The sequence below is a fragment of the Chenopodium quinoa genome, unplaced genomic scaffold (genome assembly GCF_001683475.1).
Source record: "Chenopodium quinoa cultivar QQ74 unplaced genomic scaffold, ASM168347v1, whole genome shotgun sequence".
NCBI lineage: Eukaryota > Viridiplantae > Streptophyta > Magnoliopsida > Caryophyllales > Amaranthaceae > Chenopodium > Chenopodium quinoa.
This window is the reverse complement of record NW_018744949.1, coordinates 1,391,408-1,409,789: the sequence shown is the minus strand read 5'-3', so window position 1 is coordinate 1,409,789 and position 18,382 is coordinate 1,391,408. Positions and strand designations below refer to the sequence as shown.

Genomic DNA, 18,382 nt, shown 5'->3' with positions numbered 1-18,382 from the left:
TTCTTGATTTCCTAATCTAAACACACAACTAAGGTACATACTTGTAAACCATAGATCTATTATTTTGACCCATTTAATCATCAATTATGAAAAAGGACTTAAAGCTGCAGCAAGGAGCCCAACTCTTACCATTGCTTTTGTCTCTAACGATTACTAGCCGCGGGTGGGCAAAAAGAGAGAAACGTGGAAGAAAGTCTGGAAGGGCTGATGCATAGCATTTAGAAGACAAATTGTAATAAGTAACTATGGGCGGAGAACTTAGTGGCGACCAGAAAAGCAGAGATGTCTTTCTCTCTTCTATTTTCAATTCCTATTTTCTCTTCTTAGTAGCTAAAAATAATTCAAGACGACCATGAATATTTTAACAGATGTATGCTGTCAATTAATTAGAAAATTAACACATACAAGCAGTATATATTTGTAATTTTTCTTTACCTTTTGGTACCTCATTTCTGTTATCGAAAAAGCAACATGCACAATTCAAGTCATCAAATCAAAACAAAGTCATGCTTACACAAAATGTACCAAAATCAAACTACCAAATTAGCTATTCTGATTGACACTTTTAGTCCTAACTTGCTACCATTACATGGAGATTTTGAATGAGAAGCAACTGAGAAGGATACTCTTACATAACAAGGTTTAGGCCTTGCCAGTTAACATGATGTCAAACAGGAAGCAATAGTGAGATATATACCTTTCACACCTCTGATGCATGAAAACCACCAAAAAGCCACTCTCACTCTCTTTTGGTAAATGGTAAGCTGCAAGGCAATCTCCATCCCTTATCAATGCCAATGAATCGGATGGATTTTCCAAGGATTGGATGATGCAGTGATTGTAAACCTTCAAAAAGAAGCAAATTTCACATATGAAGTAGCCGTAAGAGTAATCATGCTAAAATTTCAATTGAAAGATAACAAGATAATATTGCCCAAAAAGATGTTTGCCTGCAAGTTAGCAACTTCCCTTGGTCCCAAACCAAACTCCCAGAATTACACAACCAAAATTCCACCTAGTCTAAAAGATGTAAAAAATCTCACTTGTCTAAGATATTTTCTTGTTATCGAGAAATCCACATAAAATTTCAAGCGGTTCAAAAGGTGAGAATTTAAATTTTAAGTGATGAATAAAATAAAATAAAAAATTAACCAAATAAATAAATAAAATTGGGAACAGCAATTTTCGTTCAAAAAACCTTAATCAGGGAGATAGGAAACCATCAGATATGCATCAGTAACTTTAAGCCGACAGTAACTTGCAAGTTGAGCTAAATCAGCAGCTGTCTCTGGCAATCGCAAAAGTTTAGGGTCATGTAATAACTAAGCTATGTGTATTTGCAAAATTTCAAACTTACAACTTTTCCCAACCCAGCCATACACTAGTCACCACTTTTAATGAAACAGAAAGAAGTTTCACATGGAAAAGTTACTTGGGCATGATGCAGACCCAAGTATGAAATACTTTTGTATAGTAATGTTTAAGATATAAGGGAAGAAAGCAACAATAAACTAAATCCTTAATAAACAGTTGGATGAGTTCAATGGCAAAATCAATCAGCAGATTATGCAACATACCTTAGCCACAAAGAGAGTCTTATCATCTCGCGATTAAACAGCTTTGCTGAGGGCTTGAATAAGATCCTTGCACCTTCCATACTTGGGCACCGTTACAGTAAGCGATGATGAAAGCACACTTCCATCAGTGCTCAAAAGAGTAACAGTCATGGTTCGCATAGTTGTTGAAGGAAAAGGAAGCAACAGGTACATAAACGGATCAAAAGTGACTGAGACCCTTTTGCAGATAGGACAAACCAGCTTTGATCGAAATTGACCATTAATAGAAGAAAGGTAAAAGGCGAGCTTTACTTAGATGCCCCCATATAGATATGAAATTCAACAATCCTTCCTTTCACATAATAATTTTGTGCCACACATTACCAAGCAACAAATATATGTGCCCACTGCTTAAGAAAGTTATTCTTATAACATTACATTAACAGTTCAAAACAATCTTGAGAGAGATCATTAGGAAACTGAAAGCCTGTAAGAAATATAAAATCAACTAACATGTTTATACACATTTAACAATATAAAGACAAAAAAAAAAAAAAATACTAAGCTCACATGGTACAGATCAACTATTATAGTCATTACCAGCTAGGTGAGTCTGCCAATGTTCATCTGCCACTTTATCAAGAAGCTTTGTAGTGGTACAGCGTTTCTTTGTCCATCATCCATTCGATATTACCTAAGACATGGGCTTCGGTATTAGTAGCTCATTAAGCATGCAGGAACACAACAGTGCAATCTTCCTTGAGAAGTCACAGCTACAGCATTAATTTTATGGCTTGGAATCTTGGATACTAAACTGCATTTTCCAGAATGAGCTATAGAGCTTCTGCATCCATTTCCAACTCCAGTTCAATTTACAGGTCTTTAGCAATCATGAGACCCTCTCAAATTGCTTAAAGCTCCATCGCAGCAGCAGGTCAATTGAATCGAATAGATAAGCCCATCTGCCATAAACCTTATTTCACATCTGATGACACCGCCTCCTGACTTGTCAATGGAAAATTCAAGAGCCATCTGTGTAAACCTTCATGAAAACCCTGATGGGGGGCAGGGGGGTATGGGAGGGTGAGGGGCATGATATTTTCTTGATTGTAGAAGAGGAGCTCCCGATGGATTGCTTGGCTGCAAGTAACAATCAGTAGAAATATAGTCTATCACATGAGACTATTTGCCTTTAGAGCTGGCAGTATTTAAGTAGGTTGCCATGTGCTCAAGGCAAAGAGTACCCGTCCTTTCCATCCTAGAAGAAGCCATCGACTGTCTTCATCAATCATAAAATCCTTGTGGTAAGCTGAGTGAACCTGCAACAAAGCCCTCTCCTTGATCTCCGAGTCCAGGGGAAGTTGTGTAAATCCAGCTCTGATAATACGTATCTTCCACTGCTTATATGTCTCTGGTCTCTCAACCCTCTCCCAACCCTCACAAGCTACAACATTGAGGGCTTCTCTGGCAAGAAGATCTCTTTCAATCAGCATCCTCTCACTATACTCACGGGGTACGATAGTTTCAAGCATATCAAACTGTGCTGAGAAATGAAAAAGAGCCTCTCTAAATCGGGTGACAAAGTAGGGTGCACTGTAAGAGCCATTAACCACACCATTGATGAAAACATCAGGATTAAGTTTTCTTATCAATTTGAGAGCCTTGTTTCTAGAACTTTCAACAGACACGGTTTCATCGGGCAAGTTTTTCAATCGATAGATACAATTGACAATAAGAACCTCACCCTCATCAATGTCGAAATCCTCTAGTTGAATGGTATCCCATCTCTTTGCAATTGCACGGTACTCGAAAGGAACTTTAAACTCCTGCGCATAATTCTCCAACCGACGACCAGTCTCCTCAACCCTTTCAGCAGGTCTGAAACCTGGTTGTGGAAAATCTATGCCAGTAATCTTAATTCTCGGTGGTCCACCCTCTCTCATTGATTGTCTTTGAATAAAAGTTGGCCACTGAAACCCATAAAGGATGCCAAAATCTATGATGTGGATCTTAGAAGCTTTTCTTGTTCTCTTTGCAATAGACTTGTTTGAGAAAAAATTGGACAGCTTCCTGAATGGACATGCTGCAAGATACAAAAGGTAAGCTTTTAATACATCTGCAGCAGTTGTTCTCTTGCTAGTAAGACCTTTGTAAATCTGGCTTCCAGTACCAGCCAAACGAGCCTCAAGTCCATCAGCCACATAATGGGCCAATCTCTGATTTCCATCGCCCAGTGGAGATGAGTGCTGCCTGATCTGCTTTAGAAAGTCATATGCAGTTCTGCGGTCATCAGCCGCAACAGATTGTGCACAGGTTGTAAGAAGTGTTCTCAAATCCACCACTTCTTTGCGTCCACCTTGTCTCTTATGACGGCCTTTTGGACCACTTTTCGACTCATCATTTTGCTCTGTCTTCTTGGTAGCAGCTGTTTGCAAGTTTGTTCTAAGAGAAACAACAAGCTCATTTTTATCACCACCATGATGCAAGAGAACCTTGTCAAACATATCTGAGCGTACCTTGGAGTCATCATATATAGCAGCCAGTTTAGACAACCTCTCTTCAGTATCCCCAAAAGCATGCTTCCTTCCCCGACATTCCTCCCTGATATCATCATCACCATTATTCACACTTGGATTTACTAATGATACATTACACTTCTCCTCATTATTCTTAATTAATCCATCCATATTGGTACTGAAAAGAAAGTCACTTTGAATAGGAAGGAACTTATTCGCTTCCTCAACTCCTTTATTAAACTGATAAATAGACTGACTCTCGGTACACAGGCCAGAGACCCCAAAAGAATTTATCTGAGAATCGACTAATCCCCCATCATTATCATAGCTAGCACTAGTTGAGCTATTCGACGACACTGGCAATTGGTAAACAGGAAAACCATTCTCAACATCAGAACCACAATACTCCCCCTTTCCATAACCCCAGCTGGGATCAATCACAAAGCTATTACTATCAATACTTCCATCATTGTAACACCTATATGAATCATCATAAGAACAGCTATCCGGGTTGTTCAAATTCGAACAAAAGTAAGATGGGTTTGGGTGTGAATCGCGCTTAAGCAAAGAACTCTTTCCATTAACCTCATACAAAGATTTCTCAGCATCCTGAACAGCTTGATGCTGTAATGATTCCTGAAGCATACAACCTTTACCCTCAACATCTTCTTCCATTAAAATTTGATTAATGTATGTCAAAACAGAATCTGAGAAATCATATTCTTCATTCAAATTACCCTCAGTAACACTAGAATTTAGAGATAAATCTCTTGTACATGTATCAGAAATACTGAAATTAACATCTCCAACATCACTGATGTAATTATTATGAACAACTAAACCATTTCCCAAATTGGGTAATTCATTCACATAATCATAATTATAATTTGAATATACAGGAAACCCATGATCATTAACTGACTGAAATCTAATTCCATTTGCTAATCCAACATAGTCATGAACTCTGGGATCCATTCGATTCAAATTTCTTCAATTTAACAAAAATAAATCAAATAAATCGACCCAAATTCTAAGAAAGCCAAACGTTGAATCACACAACTAAGGTATGAATTTGTACTACATGTAAGAACAGTATTGAAGAATAAGCGGAGTAATTCACGGGTTGTGAGAAACTCAAAGATGATGAATAAATACAAAAGTATAAATTCGTACCTTAGAAAAAATAGCACCCAGGAGATATTGATAGAGGTATAAAAAGGAATGGAGGGAGAGAAAGGATGAAAAGTGAAGTATAGAAAGAGTATATTGTGAACAAAAAGCTATAACTTTGTATAGATTTGATTAACAAGCATATACTAGTTCTTTACTTATTTGTGCATTATGATTTATGAACGATGCTTCATAAGTTGATTTGTGTTAGCTTTCAAAATACAATTTATACTCTCTCCATCACCAATTGTTTGCCCTTAGTCATATTTTACGAGGAAGTCTCATAGATAATAAAAATTAAAAAAAAATAATCAAGTGACAATTTTGTTTATAAATTAGCAAAAAGGTTGTTAATTTATTCACGAGTCCATATCAGCGCATAGGTGCTATATGCATCCTATGTATATAGGAGGGCAAAGACGGAAATTTACAATCCTTGAATGCTGGTGAGTTGCACGTGGCCCCGTTATTGTTTGAATTGTAACGGATCCTCGTTTTTGTCAATTTCAATATTCAAGGGTTTTACTTTCTCTTTCAGTTAGGTCCAAAATTAGTTTCTCTCTCTTCATCTCCTCTCTCTGTCTCATCTTCTCTGTTCTCACGAAGCGGCTTTGTCTCATTGATCGTCGGCGGGAGGTGTATAATTCGCCGGCAGCGTAGTGAGGTGGTTTCCGGACAAAGATATTCGTTAGTGAGAGTATTAGTTGCGTTGTTTCGCTGAAAGGTATAAGTGTACCCTGTAGTTACTGTACTCTGTTCCAACGAAGAGACTACGACGGTGGTTGCTGCCGGAGCTAGAAAAGAATTTTGGTGCGTGGTAATCGTAAGCAGTTACGTGAATTGTATACCGGCAGTCGTTGGTTCCTTTGATTGAAGGTATGGGCTGGAAACCGACTGTAACAATTCTGCTATGGACGCATTTGTTGGCTATTAAGAAATTTAAAAAGTAATTGTAAATTGTTTGTTGTTATGAAGTTTAGTTTACGTAATTTAGGGTTTTGCAGTGAATTTATCGATTTAGGGGTACCTGTGTCGGTCATTTATTTAATTGGGAAAAATTTTAGTGGGCGTGGTTCGAAAACCCTTAATTGGAATGAATTTGTTGTTATGATGTTTTAGTTTATGTGATTTACGGTTATCTAGTGAAATTAGCGAATTAGGGTTTCCTTTGTTGATCATTTTTATAATTGGAATTAATTTGAGGATGTGAAACCCGTAATTGGAATGAATTTGTTGTTATGATGATTTAGATTGTGTAATGCTTTGTTAACCGCTGAAATTTGCTACCCTTTGTTGTTTAATTGTAATGAACAAGTGAAATTGTTATGGGTGTGCTGGTAGGAGTGTTGAATTAAAGTATTTAATTTAATTTGAATCCATGTAAATGAGTGATTAATTGTGAGATTTTTTGTGGAAGACGTATTGAATTATGAATAAGTGATATTGTTACATTAAGGAATTATGACTGTTGTGGTATGTATATGTGAATATAGTGGAGAAATTATATGTGAAGAGTTAAGGGTTTGTTGAAATGGTTTTATGTAGTTAGGAAATCCCATTTATCGAGCGTTCATTGGAACTTGGCAGGAGGAAATAATGCCGAGGAAGAGCAAGGGATCAGGAATGGTGAGTTATTGTTTGTTGAAATTAAAAGATTGTGTGTTTTCTTAGTGATGGTTGTGTGTTGTAGTTGATTTATGGTGGCATATATTTGTGTTTGTGTAGGCGCGGTCGAAAGCCGTGAATGTAGAGGCGCCTAAAAAGAAAGCAGCTAGTAAAGGGAAGAAGAAACTGAAATCTGATTAGTTTTTGAGGTAGAGTATTTAAAGGACTCTAATGAAGCTGGTTCTGATGATCGTGGTTATGCTAAATCTAGTAGTGATGAAGCTGCTTCTAATGATGCTGCTTCCACATCTGGTGATTATGAGGAAGATGAGGATGTGGAGGATGATGGTCAAGGTAGTGAGGAAGAACTAGAACAGGACAAAGTGAGCTACCAGGATCTCTAGATCAAGTATTGCGGGAAAAGGTTGAGAATTCTATCTTGGTCTCACTAACAATAGTAAGGGTAAGAAAGGGTCGAACCCAAGAGAGGCGTTGAATCAACCACCGAGTACTACCGTTTAAATAAGCTAAATGAATTCTAAATTGGGTTGGTTTTGAGTAACTTCTTCTAATTCAACTCAACTAAAGCTAAGAGGAGATTAACAATATTAAGAGGAATCTAGGGCTCGGGTTATACCACTCAACTTCATCACAAATCACAATTAGCATGCTACAATCAAGGTAAATTAATGGGACAAATTAGGGGAATTCATCTAAATCACCCAACTACTCTCTCAAGCTAGAGGGATTACTTGAATCATGAATACAACCTACTCTCGTGGTTACATAGCATAAAACAAGTGTTAAAGCATAATCACGATGACATAAACATTCCCTTGACCGGTAATCCCTATTCTCATGGCATTTCGGGTCAATTAAGCATAAGGGAGCTAACTCAAGTTCATCTCTCGATCCTTCGTTGAGAAAGCTTGGATAAATAGTTCTAGCAATGGCCATATACAAGAACTAAGCAATTAAACCACTTAAGCTCAACTAATCATGATCCCACAACAACCAAATTAGCACATTCAACAAGTAATTAGTGACTACATTGAGGGTTTTACCCAAACCCTAGAATTTAGACTACTCACAATCCATGGAGCTTAAAGCAATTAGAGGTTTCAAGCAATTCATGAACAAGTTCAAACTAAGGATTAAGCTAATTAACAATCTAAGCATGCAAGAATTAAGCAAGTAATCAACAACAAAGTAAAGAGAAGTAGAAAAGATGAGTAAGAAATGGTTACTATGAAGCTTCAAAGTGAGCAACAATGGTGGATTTTGTCTTCTACAATGATTGAATTTGAATGCTTCCAAGCTAAAAATTAAGAACTAACTAATGATTTGAGAATTTAATGTTCTAAGACTACAAACTAAGAGGAAAGCTCTAAAAAAACTGCATCCCGTACAAATGAGCTCAAAGGGGGTATTTATAAGACCCCCAAATAAAAAGGACGGAGAAAACAAGAATCGGGCTTGACTGCAGGTCCGCACGGACGTGCCAGATTTGGCACGCACGTGCAAGGCTAGGCACGGCCGTGCCAAGTTTGGCACGGACGTGTAGGAGGGCCAAAATGGAGGCAGAAGCTTCTGCCAAGGTCTGCACGGACGTGCAGCTTTTGGCACGGACGTGCAGACTTGCACGGACGTGCTATCATCTTGCACGTCCGTGCAGGATGCCCTGCCTAGACTGCTTAACTTTGGGAAGCTGTAACTTCTACGTTTCTTGTCGGAAATGGACTTGTGACCAGTCGTTGGAAAGCTCTTGAGACAAACTTTAATCTCCAATTTGAATCGCTTCAAAAGGTTGATAAGATCAAAAGTTATGGTCATTTGAAGTTTACCTTAGTGAAAAAATCCTTCCAAATGCTCTTATTTCACTCTTGTACACTTTTCCTTGCTTCTTTCATTCTTCCATAGCTCCCTTATTTCCTCTTCTTGTCTCCAATTTTTTTTTTCTTTGTCCAAAAGCTTCAACGTGCCATATTTATACCTAAATATGCACCAAAACACTAGCAAACCCGTGAAGCATATGATACACAAAAAATGCATAAAAATAGAGTAATTAGTAAACTAAGCATTGATTTCCCACAATTCTAAGGCTCAAAAATCACTTTAAAATCATACAAAATAACAAGTTATCACATCCCCCCAAGCTAAGCTTTTGCTCGTCCTCGAGAAAAACAATAATGTCAAACCAAAGAAGGGAAATAACGTGCTAGAATCTAAACAAGGAGGGGCAACAAGGAGAATTCATATACACACTAATCCGTATGGTAGCCACCACTATCACTTTAAGGGCAAGTGAGAAGCAATTTAAACCTCTAAGTCGCCCTAGAGGACGAGTTTTTATCTCGTGAGGGTTTCCAATGAGCTTGCCCCACAACTCACGCAATCCACAACACATCGTCAAAAATCACACAATTTCAATTTTTCGCCCAAGTCAACTCATCTGGATATGAGACACAAGCAAGACAAGTGAACAACTTTCAAGAATTACCAATCATAAAAATGTACACATGACTTGGGGGTAGAGAGGAGAACTAAACAAGGTTGCACTAGGATACTTCCTTTGGCCTTTTACTAGTTCATTAAAGCAATCCTAGATATTCCAAAGTTGTAACAAGCCCTCTTTCGGTTATAAAATCTCAAAATGCTAGTCCACCTCCCAAAATGCACACCCAAGGCCCCTTAACTACACTCTAACTCGGGAATTTCATACGAAACAACAATACAAACAAGGTGTGGGAGGCATCCACGAGTTGACCTCTAAAGAAGAGAATTTTTTTTTTTTAGAAGTTTTGGGGTAGTTTTTGTTCTCCCCTTTTTTATGCTCTTCTTTTTTTTTCAATTTTCAATGCCCTCGCCTCTTTTAACTGTGAGCGGCTCTTTTTTTATTGAGAACGTGTGGCTTATTACGCCACTTATTACACATGATACAAGTAGAACCAATTCCCTAATAGAGTTTCATTTCGGGGAGGAAAGGGGACACATCAAGGGCACAAGGGACCACAAATTTATTCAAACATATCCTACTTGAGCAAATTAGACAATATCTTATACTAGGCGTGCAATTGAGCATTCATTGGCTTTCATTTCATATACTCCAATGCAATCAAGATTAATAGACCTCTAAATGACCCCAACTCGTGCACACACTCTTCTAAAAAAACTTTTACTCATCACTCAAGAGTCAAGCAAGCAAAACATATAATCGTCATTTGAGTCTCATCCTTGGGCAAATTTTTTTTTTTTTTCATTTTTCAATTTTTTCATCATTTTTTTTTTGAAGAGAAAGCGAAAATATTCACATTACTAACTAGAGAGGGAACACTAATATTCACATGACAAGAGGTTTGGATTTCAAGGAAGCTAAATTGGATTAAGGGCCTTAGATATTAGGGAAATGAAACAACCAAAACAAACGCAACCAAACAAACCAACATGTCAAGAAGGCATGCAAATGACTCCCCCCAAGTTATCATATACATTGTCCTCAATGTTAAGCAATAAAAGCTCATAAAAAAAGGAGAAAGAAGACTAACTCAAGGATCGGGTCTTCTTCGACGCTTGAACCTCCTTGGTACCTTTGTTCCTGTTGGTTGTTGTTGGAAGACATGCACTTTGTGCTGTTTTTTTTTTCTTCTTTTGTTTTTTCTTTTTTTTCTTTTCTTTTTTTTAAGTTAATCCACTACAAAAATATTCGGGTTGCCTCCCGGAAGCGCTTCTTTAACGTCACTAGCTTGACGACATTGCGCTATCCAAAATTAGGGAGGGTCAAGGCACACCTTTTTGACCCATCTCATTGTTCCCACACACTTGCCATTTTCCTTAGGCAAAATAATCACATTGCTATCATCACTAGAAATGCAACCAAACATCTTGTTTATCAACTTGATCTTGTTTTTCTTTTTCTTCTTGGCCTTCTCTTGCTTTTTCACCTCCGGAGCATGAGTCGATTCATCTTGTGACTCCTCCATGTATTCTTTCAAAATATTAACCAAAACATCAACCCGATGAACTTGTTTAACCATGGGGTCATTCAACGTTTCCGGAAATGAAAAGAGATTCTTTCATGCCCAACATGTAAGGTAAGCCGCCCTTGTTTCATGTCAATATTAACACCCGTGGTTTTAAAAAAGGGCCTACCCAATATGAGAGGAATTTTGAAATCCTCATCCATCTCCATGATTACAAAATCACAAGGCACAAGAACCTTCCCCACTTGAATTGGGATGTCCTTAAAGACTCCCAATGGGTCTTTAACCAAGCGGTCGGCTAGTTGGATTGACATTTTGGTGGGGCTAATCTCCCCAAGATTTAATCTTTTTGCCATAGAGAGAGGCATAAGGCTAACACTAGCCCCAAGATCACACAAAGCATTTGTTGATTCAAGATCTCCAACCTTAACCGGTATAGCAAAACTACCGGGGTCACCAAACTTCTCGGGAATCTCATTTTGAGGAATAGCACTTATCTCCGTTGGAAGAGAGATAGAATCACTCTCCTCAAGCCTACTCTTGTTAGAAAGAATATTTTTCAAAAACTTTGCATATGTAGGCATTTGAGACAAAGCATGGAGAAGTGGAATATTTTATTGAAGTCCTTCCATTTCATCAAGGAACTTAGAAAGTTTCTCATTTAGATTCTTCTCTATCATTCTATGAGGGAATGGAATATGAGGCTCATATGCTCTCAATGGAGCTTGACTCTTCACTTCTCCATCATCTCTCTTTGAGGCACCCTCATCACTCATTTTTGACCTTCCTCTCGCCTCCTCACTCACTTTATTTTCAAACTCACTTTCATCTACCCAACTATCTCCCTCATCTCCCTTTTTGGCAACATTTTCTCTCATAATTGGAGTTTCATACCCTCCTTCCATAATAAAGGTGATTGATTTCGCTTGCTCTTTTGGATTCATTACCGTTGTGCTTGGAAATTGACCACCGGGGTTAGAGGTGCACCCAACTTGTTGTGCAATTTGAGATAATTGACGTTCAATCATCTTGTTGTGTGCTTGGAGTTGTTGAATTGAGCTACTAACTTCCCCATTGATTTTGATTTGTTGGGTCATGAAGGTTTCCAAAACGGATTCAATGTTGGATTTTGGAGGAGGAGGGGCTTGATTGTATTGGGGTCTTTGTTGGACATTTTCTCTTTGATTGGGGTGGCGATAGGGAGCTTGTTGTTGTGGAGGGGGTTGATTGTAAGGAGGAGCTTGGTTGTAATTGTTTTGAGGAGGGGGAGCTTGATTGGGTTGTTTCCACCCAAAATTTGGATGTTCTTTCCAACCTTGGTTAAAAGTTTGGGAGTAAGGATCATTCCTACCAAGTGAAGCCACATGCTCCATTGTAGTGTTGCAATAGGATTCTAAGTGGTCATTTCCTCCACAAGTCTCACAAGACATGACTTGTGGGGAGGAGCTACCGGGCACATTGTTCACTTGATCTAGCTTTCGAGCTAACATATCAACCTTTGAAGCAATAAGATCTATTGCTTTAAGATCATGCTTACCGCCCTTCTTGGGTTGACCTGGCCTTTTATCACCTCCATAAGCATAATGCTTAGCCACTTCCTCAATCATTTTGTAGGCCTTGTCAACCGATAGCTTTTTAAGGCTACCTCCGGCTCCCGAATCAAGGTTGGCCCTTGAGGTAGGAGTAAGACCATCATAGAAGCTTTGCACTATGATCCATGAGGTGAAACCGTGGTGAGGGCATGCTCTAGTATAATATTTGAACCGCTCCCATGCTTCACTCAAAGTTTCATCAACCTCTTGGTTGAAGTTTGTGATCTTCCGTCTTAATTCAGCGGTTTTCTCGGGAGGGCAATACTTCCCAAGAAAAGCTCTAGTCACCTCATCCCAAGTACTCAACGATCCCTCTTCAACCGTTCTCAACCAATGCTTTGCTTTGTCTCGAAGGGAGAATTGAAACATGTGCATCCGAATAAACTCTTCCGAAATGTTGTTTTCCTAGGACCGACAAGGCCACGGCCATAGTACACCCCGCCTTTAGACTATCCCAGTGCCTAATAGCTAATACTATTTTTGCTAGGGGAGATAGTTCGGGTGTAGTTTCTAACCGTGAGTTGCTTTTTCTTTGGCACTTGAGTGAGGGTGACGAGAGGTTGAACTTAGGGGCTTGGCTTGTAGACCACCTAGATGATGTATCCTCGGGGAGTGGAGTGATAACAATTGGGGGGATGATCACTATTATTGCTGCTTTTCTTGATCTTAATTTTGCAGATTTGGAAATCATTCCCGGGCCAACGACACTTGACATCCGCTCCCTCAAGGCTATGCATTGGTTGGAGGAAGATGAAGAGGGTAGGACCTACACGTGGATGGTAAGTAGGCGCCCCTATGCAACTTTGCCAAATCCGGAAGCCGCGGTTATTTACAACCCCGAGAATTGGGTCTTTGAGCCGGATTTTGAGTGGATTCCGGGTGGAGAAGATGACCAAGCCCAAGGCGGCGAGGAACAATTCCAACAACAACAACAACAACATCAACATCATCAACAATTTCAACAACATCAACATCATCAACAATTTCAGCAACAACAATTTCATCAACAACACGAGTTTCAACAAAGGGACCAAGAGGGTTACCAAGATCAAGGTGTGGGTGAAAATAACCCATACCTCTCTTTTGAGCATCAAGTAGCCAACATGAATGCGAATTTTGCCCGCATGACCACCGAATTCGAGACCTTAAGGAAATCAAACGAAGATATGAGGACTTCTTTTGACTACATGAGAACAAGTTTCGAAGGTCTCAGATCGAAGTTGGGCGATTTCCGCACTATGTACCGGCATCTCTACCCAGGGGGCTCAAGCTCCCAAGGGGGCCCGAACCAATGAGTTAGTTTCTTCCTCCCCTTCTCTTTGTGCTTGCATTGCTTTAACATTGGGGACAATGTTTATGATAGCTTGGGGGGGAGTGTTCTCTCATGTATCATTGGTTCGTGTTGTGTTTTCGTGTTTCCATGATTGAGTTTGCATGTTGGTTTTTCCCATTCTCTTCTTCCCTAACATCCAAATCCTTTAAATCCAAATTTGCTCCCTTTGAAATCCAATACCCTAAATCCAAATTTCTTATCTTGTGAATACCTCTCTTATTTTTTCATTTAGATGTATAGTTTTTTTTTTATTATTATTTTTATGCTTAGTTTAGCTAGCTTAATGTTGTAATTTTTCATTTCTTATTCATCAAAAAAAAAAAAAAACAAATCGAAAAACGAAAAAAAATATTGAAAAATGAAAAAAAAAAAATTTGCCCAAGGTTGAGACTCAAATGACAATGCTTATATGTTTTTCTTGCTTGACTCTTGAGCGATGAGTACTAGTTCTCTTAGAAGGGTGTATGCAAGAGATGGGGTCATTTAGAGGTCTATTAATCTTGATTGCATTAGTGTATATGAAATGAAAGCCAATGAATGCTCAATTGCACACCCAGTATAGGATATTGTCTAATTCGCTCAAGTAGGATATGTTTGAATTGAATTGCGGTCCCTTGTGCCCTTAATGTGCCTCCTTTCCTCCCCGAAATGAAACTCTATTAGGGAATTGGTTATATTTGTATCATGTGTAATAAGTGGCATAATAAGTCACATGTTCTTAATAAAAGAAAGAGCCGCTCACAGTTAAAAGAGGCGAGAGCATTGAAAGTTGAAAAAAAAGAAAAGAAAAGAAGAGCATAGAACAATGAATAAAAAGGGAGACTCTCGAAAATTATCAAAATTTTCTTCTTTAGAGGTCAACTAGTGGATGCCTCCCACACCTTGTTTACATCATTGTTTCTTATGAAATTCCCGAGTTAGAGTGTAGTTAAGAGGCCTTGGGTGTGCATTTTGGGAGGTGGACTAGCATTTTGAGATTTTGTAACCGAAAGAGGGCTCATTACAACTTTGGAATATCTAGGTGTGCTCTAATGAACTAGTAAAAGGCCAAAGGAAGTATTCTAGTGCAATCTTGCTTAGTCCTCCTCTTTACCCCCAACTCATGTGCACATTTGTATGATTGGTAATTCTTGAAAGTCGCTCATTTGTCTTGCTTGCGATTTATATCTCGATGAGTTGACTTGGGTGATAATAACATCGGAACTTGTGTAGTTTGATAGTTTTGTTGTGGTTTGTGTGAGTTGTGGGTTAAGCTCAATGGAAACCCTCACGAGATAAAAACTCGTCCTCTAAGGCGACTTAGAGGTTTAAATTGCTTCTCACTTGTGCTAAAAGTGATGATAGCTGTCACCATGCGGATTGTGTATTTATGCTTCCTCCTTGTTGCCTTTCCTTGGATTGATGTTAGCAAGTCGTTTTCCTCCTTTGATTCGACATGTTTGTTTTGCTCGAGGACGAGCAAAAGCTTAGCTTGGGGGGATTTGATAACTTGTTATTTGGCATGATTTTAGGGTACTTTTGAACCTTGTTTTCGTTATTAATCGACATCAAAGTTCATTTTTTATCCTATTTTTATGCAAATTTTGTACCATCCATGCTTCACCGGTTGTTTGTGTTTTTGATGTAATGTAGCTATTTTTAGCACTATGGACATGATCAAGCATGAGTGAGCAAGAATAAGGGCAAGCTTGGTTGATAGAGCCATGGAGGAAGAAGGAGGAATGCCTTAAAGGAAAATGAAAAGCTTTTGGAGAACCTTGAAAGGTCGTTTGCGTAAGCGTCAACTTCAACCAACCATAACTTTTGATCTTATCAACCTTTTGAAGCGATTCAAATTGGAGATTAAAGTTTGTCTTAAGAGCTTTCCAACGACAAGAAACGTAGAAGTTACAGCTTCCCAAAGTTAAGCAATCTAGGCAGGGCATCCTGCACGGACGTGAAAGATGATAGCACGTCCATGCAAGTCTGCACGTCCGTGCCAAAAGCTGCAAGTCCGTGCAGACCTTGGCAGAAGCTTCTGCCTCCATTTTGGCCCTCCTGCACGTCCGTGCCAAACTTGGCACAGCCGTGCCTAGCCTTTGCACGTGCGTGCCAAATCTGGCACGTCCGTGCGGACCTGCAGTCAAGCCCCATTCTTGTTTTCTCCGTCCTTTTTATTTGGGGGTCTTATAAATACCCCCTTTGAGCTCATTTGTACGGGATGCAATTTTTTTAGAGCTTTCCTATTAGTTTGTAGTCTTAGAACATTAAATTCTCAAATCATTAGTTAGTTCTTAATTTTTAGCTTGGAAGCATTCAAATTCAATCATTGTAGAAGACAAAATCCACCATTGTTGCTCACTTTGAAGCTTCATAGTAACCATTTCTTACTCATCTTTTCTACTTCTCTTTACTTTTTTGTTGATTACTTGCTTAATTCTTGCATGCTTAGATTGTTAATTAGCTTAATCCTTAGTTTGAACTTGTTCATGAATTGCTTGAAACCTCTAATTGCTTTAACCTCCATGGATTGTGAGTAGTCTAAATTCTAGGGTTTGGGTAAAACCCTCAATGTAGTCACTAATTACTTGTTGAATGTGCTAATTTGGTTGTTGTGGGATGATGATTAGTTGAGCTTAAGTGGTTTAATTTCTTAGTTCTTGTATATGGCCATTGCTAGATCTATTTATCCAAGCTTTCTCAACGAAGGATCGAGAGATGAACTTGAGTTAGCTACCTTATGCTTAATTGACCCGAAATGCCATGAGAATAGGGATTACCGGTTAAGGGAATGTTTATGTCATCATGATTATGCTTTAACACTTATTTTATGCTATGTAACCACGAGAGTAGGTTGTATTCACGATTCAAGTAATCCCTCTAGCTTGAGAGAGTAGTTGGGTGATTTAGATGACTTCCCCTAATTTGTCCCATTAATTTACCTTAATTGTAGCATGCTAATTGTGATTTGTGATGAACTTGAGTGGTATAACCCGAGCCCTAGATTCCTCTTAATATTGTTAATCTCCTCTTAGCTTTAGTTGAGTTGAATTAGAAGAAGTTACTCAAAACCAACCCAATTTAGAATTCATTTAGCTTATTTAAACGGTAGTACTCGGTGGTTGATTCAACGCCTCTCTTGGGTTCGACCCTTTCTTACCCTTACTATTGTTAGTGAGACCAAGATAGGAATCATTATCTTTGGTAGGCTCGACGACGGCCTATCAAATTTTGGCGTCCTCGAGAAAAAAAATAATGTCAAACCAAAGAAGGGAAATAACGTGCTAGAATCTAAACAAGGAGGGGCAACAAGGAGAATGCATATACACACTAATCCGTATGGTAGCCACCACTATCACTTTAAGCGCAAGTGAGAAGCAATTTAAACCTCTAAGTCGCCCTAGAGGACGAGTTTTTATCTCGCGAGGGTTTCCAATGAGCTTGCCCCACAACTCACGCAATCCACAACACATCGTCAAAAATCACACAATTTCAATTTTTCGCCCAAGTCAACTCATCGGGATATGAGACACAAGCAAGACAAGTGAACAAATTTCAAGAATTACCAATCATACAAATGTACACATGAGTTGGGGGTAGAGAGGAGAACTAAACAAGGTTTCACTAGGATACTTCCTTTGGCCTTTTACTAGTTCATTAGAGCACACCTAGATATTCCAAAGTTGTAACAAGCCCTCTTTCGGTTATAAAATCTCAAAATGCTAGTCCACCTCCCAAAATGCACACCCAAGGCCCCTTAACTACACTCTAACTCGAGAATTTCATAAGAAACAACAATGCAAACAAGGTGTGGGAGGCATTCACGAGTTGACCTCTAAAGAAGAGAATTTTTTTTTTTAGAAGTTTTGGGGTAGTTTTTGTTCTCCCCTTTTTTTATGCTCTTCTTTTTTTTTTCAATTTTCAATGCCCTCGCCTCTTTTAACTGTGAGCGGCTCTTTCTTTATTGAGAACGTGTGGCTTATTACGCCACTTATTACACATGATACAAGTAGAACCAATTCCCTAATAGAGTTTCATTTCAGGGAGGAAAGGGGACACATCAAGGGCACAAGGGACCACAAATTTATTCAAACATATCCTACTTGAGCAAATTAGACAATATCTTATACTAGGCGTGCAATTGAGCATTCATTGGCTTTCATTTCATATACTCCAATGCAATCAAGATTAATAGACCTCTAAATGACCCCAACTCGTGCACACACTCTTCTAAAAAAACTTTTACTCATCACTCAAGAGTCAAGCAAGCAAAACATATAATCGTCATTTGAGTCTCATCCTTGGCAATTTTTTTAATTTTTTTTATTTTTTAATTTTTTTAAAGTTATATTAAAGAAAAATAAAGAAGACCATGAATATCCAAATGTACAACTATGAACGAATTGAAGCATCAAACTAACAATCAACCCCCCTTCATGAAAGTGTGAAGCTACCCCCCCCCCCCAAGCTTAGAGGAAGCGTTGTCCTCAATGCTTTGAAGAGATAATCAAGGGGGGGGGGGAGGGAAGGGAACACAATCAATATCAACAAGTACCTCTAATCCAACATCCATAACTACAACAAAAAACCACAACAATAAAATCTAGCCCCAAACCAAACTCTTTAACAAGCAACCAATGAATGGCAAAAA

At 38.7% G+C, this 18,382-nt stretch overlaps 2 protein-coding genes across 2 annotated transcripts; both read right to left on the bottom strand.

The window, feature by feature from the left end:
• Window positions 1-1,936: 1,936 nt before the first annotated feature.
• On the bottom strand, window positions 1,937-5,706 carry LOC110706246 (scarecrow-like protein 9). The gene has a single exon (XM_021884136.1). The coding sequence runs from the start codon at window positions 5,045-5,047 to the stop codon at window positions 2,765-2,767; it is 2,283 nt and encodes a 760-aa protein (XP_021739828.1). The 5' UTR covers window positions 5,048-5,706; the 3' UTR covers window positions 1,937-2,764.
• Window positions 5,707-11,441: 5,735 nt separating this feature from the next.
• LOC110706276 lies at window positions 11,442-12,788 on the bottom strand. Its single transcript, XM_021884172.1, has one exon. The coding sequence runs from the start codon at window positions 12,786-12,788 to the stop codon at window positions 11,442-11,444; it is 1,347 nt and encodes a 448-aa protein (XP_021739864.1).
• Between the last annotated feature and the right edge of the window lie 5,594 nt (window positions 12,789-18,382).

Bases quoted from the DNA above. Each gene is read 5' to 3' on its own strand.
- LOC110706246 (XM_021884136.1), bottom strand. From the start codon at position 5,047: ATGGATCCCAGAGTTCATGACTATGTTGGATTAGCAAATGGAATTAGA.
- LOC110706276 (XM_021884172.1), bottom strand. From the start codon at position 12,788: ATGTTTCAATTCTCCCTTCGAGACAAAGCAAAGCATTGGTTGAGAACG.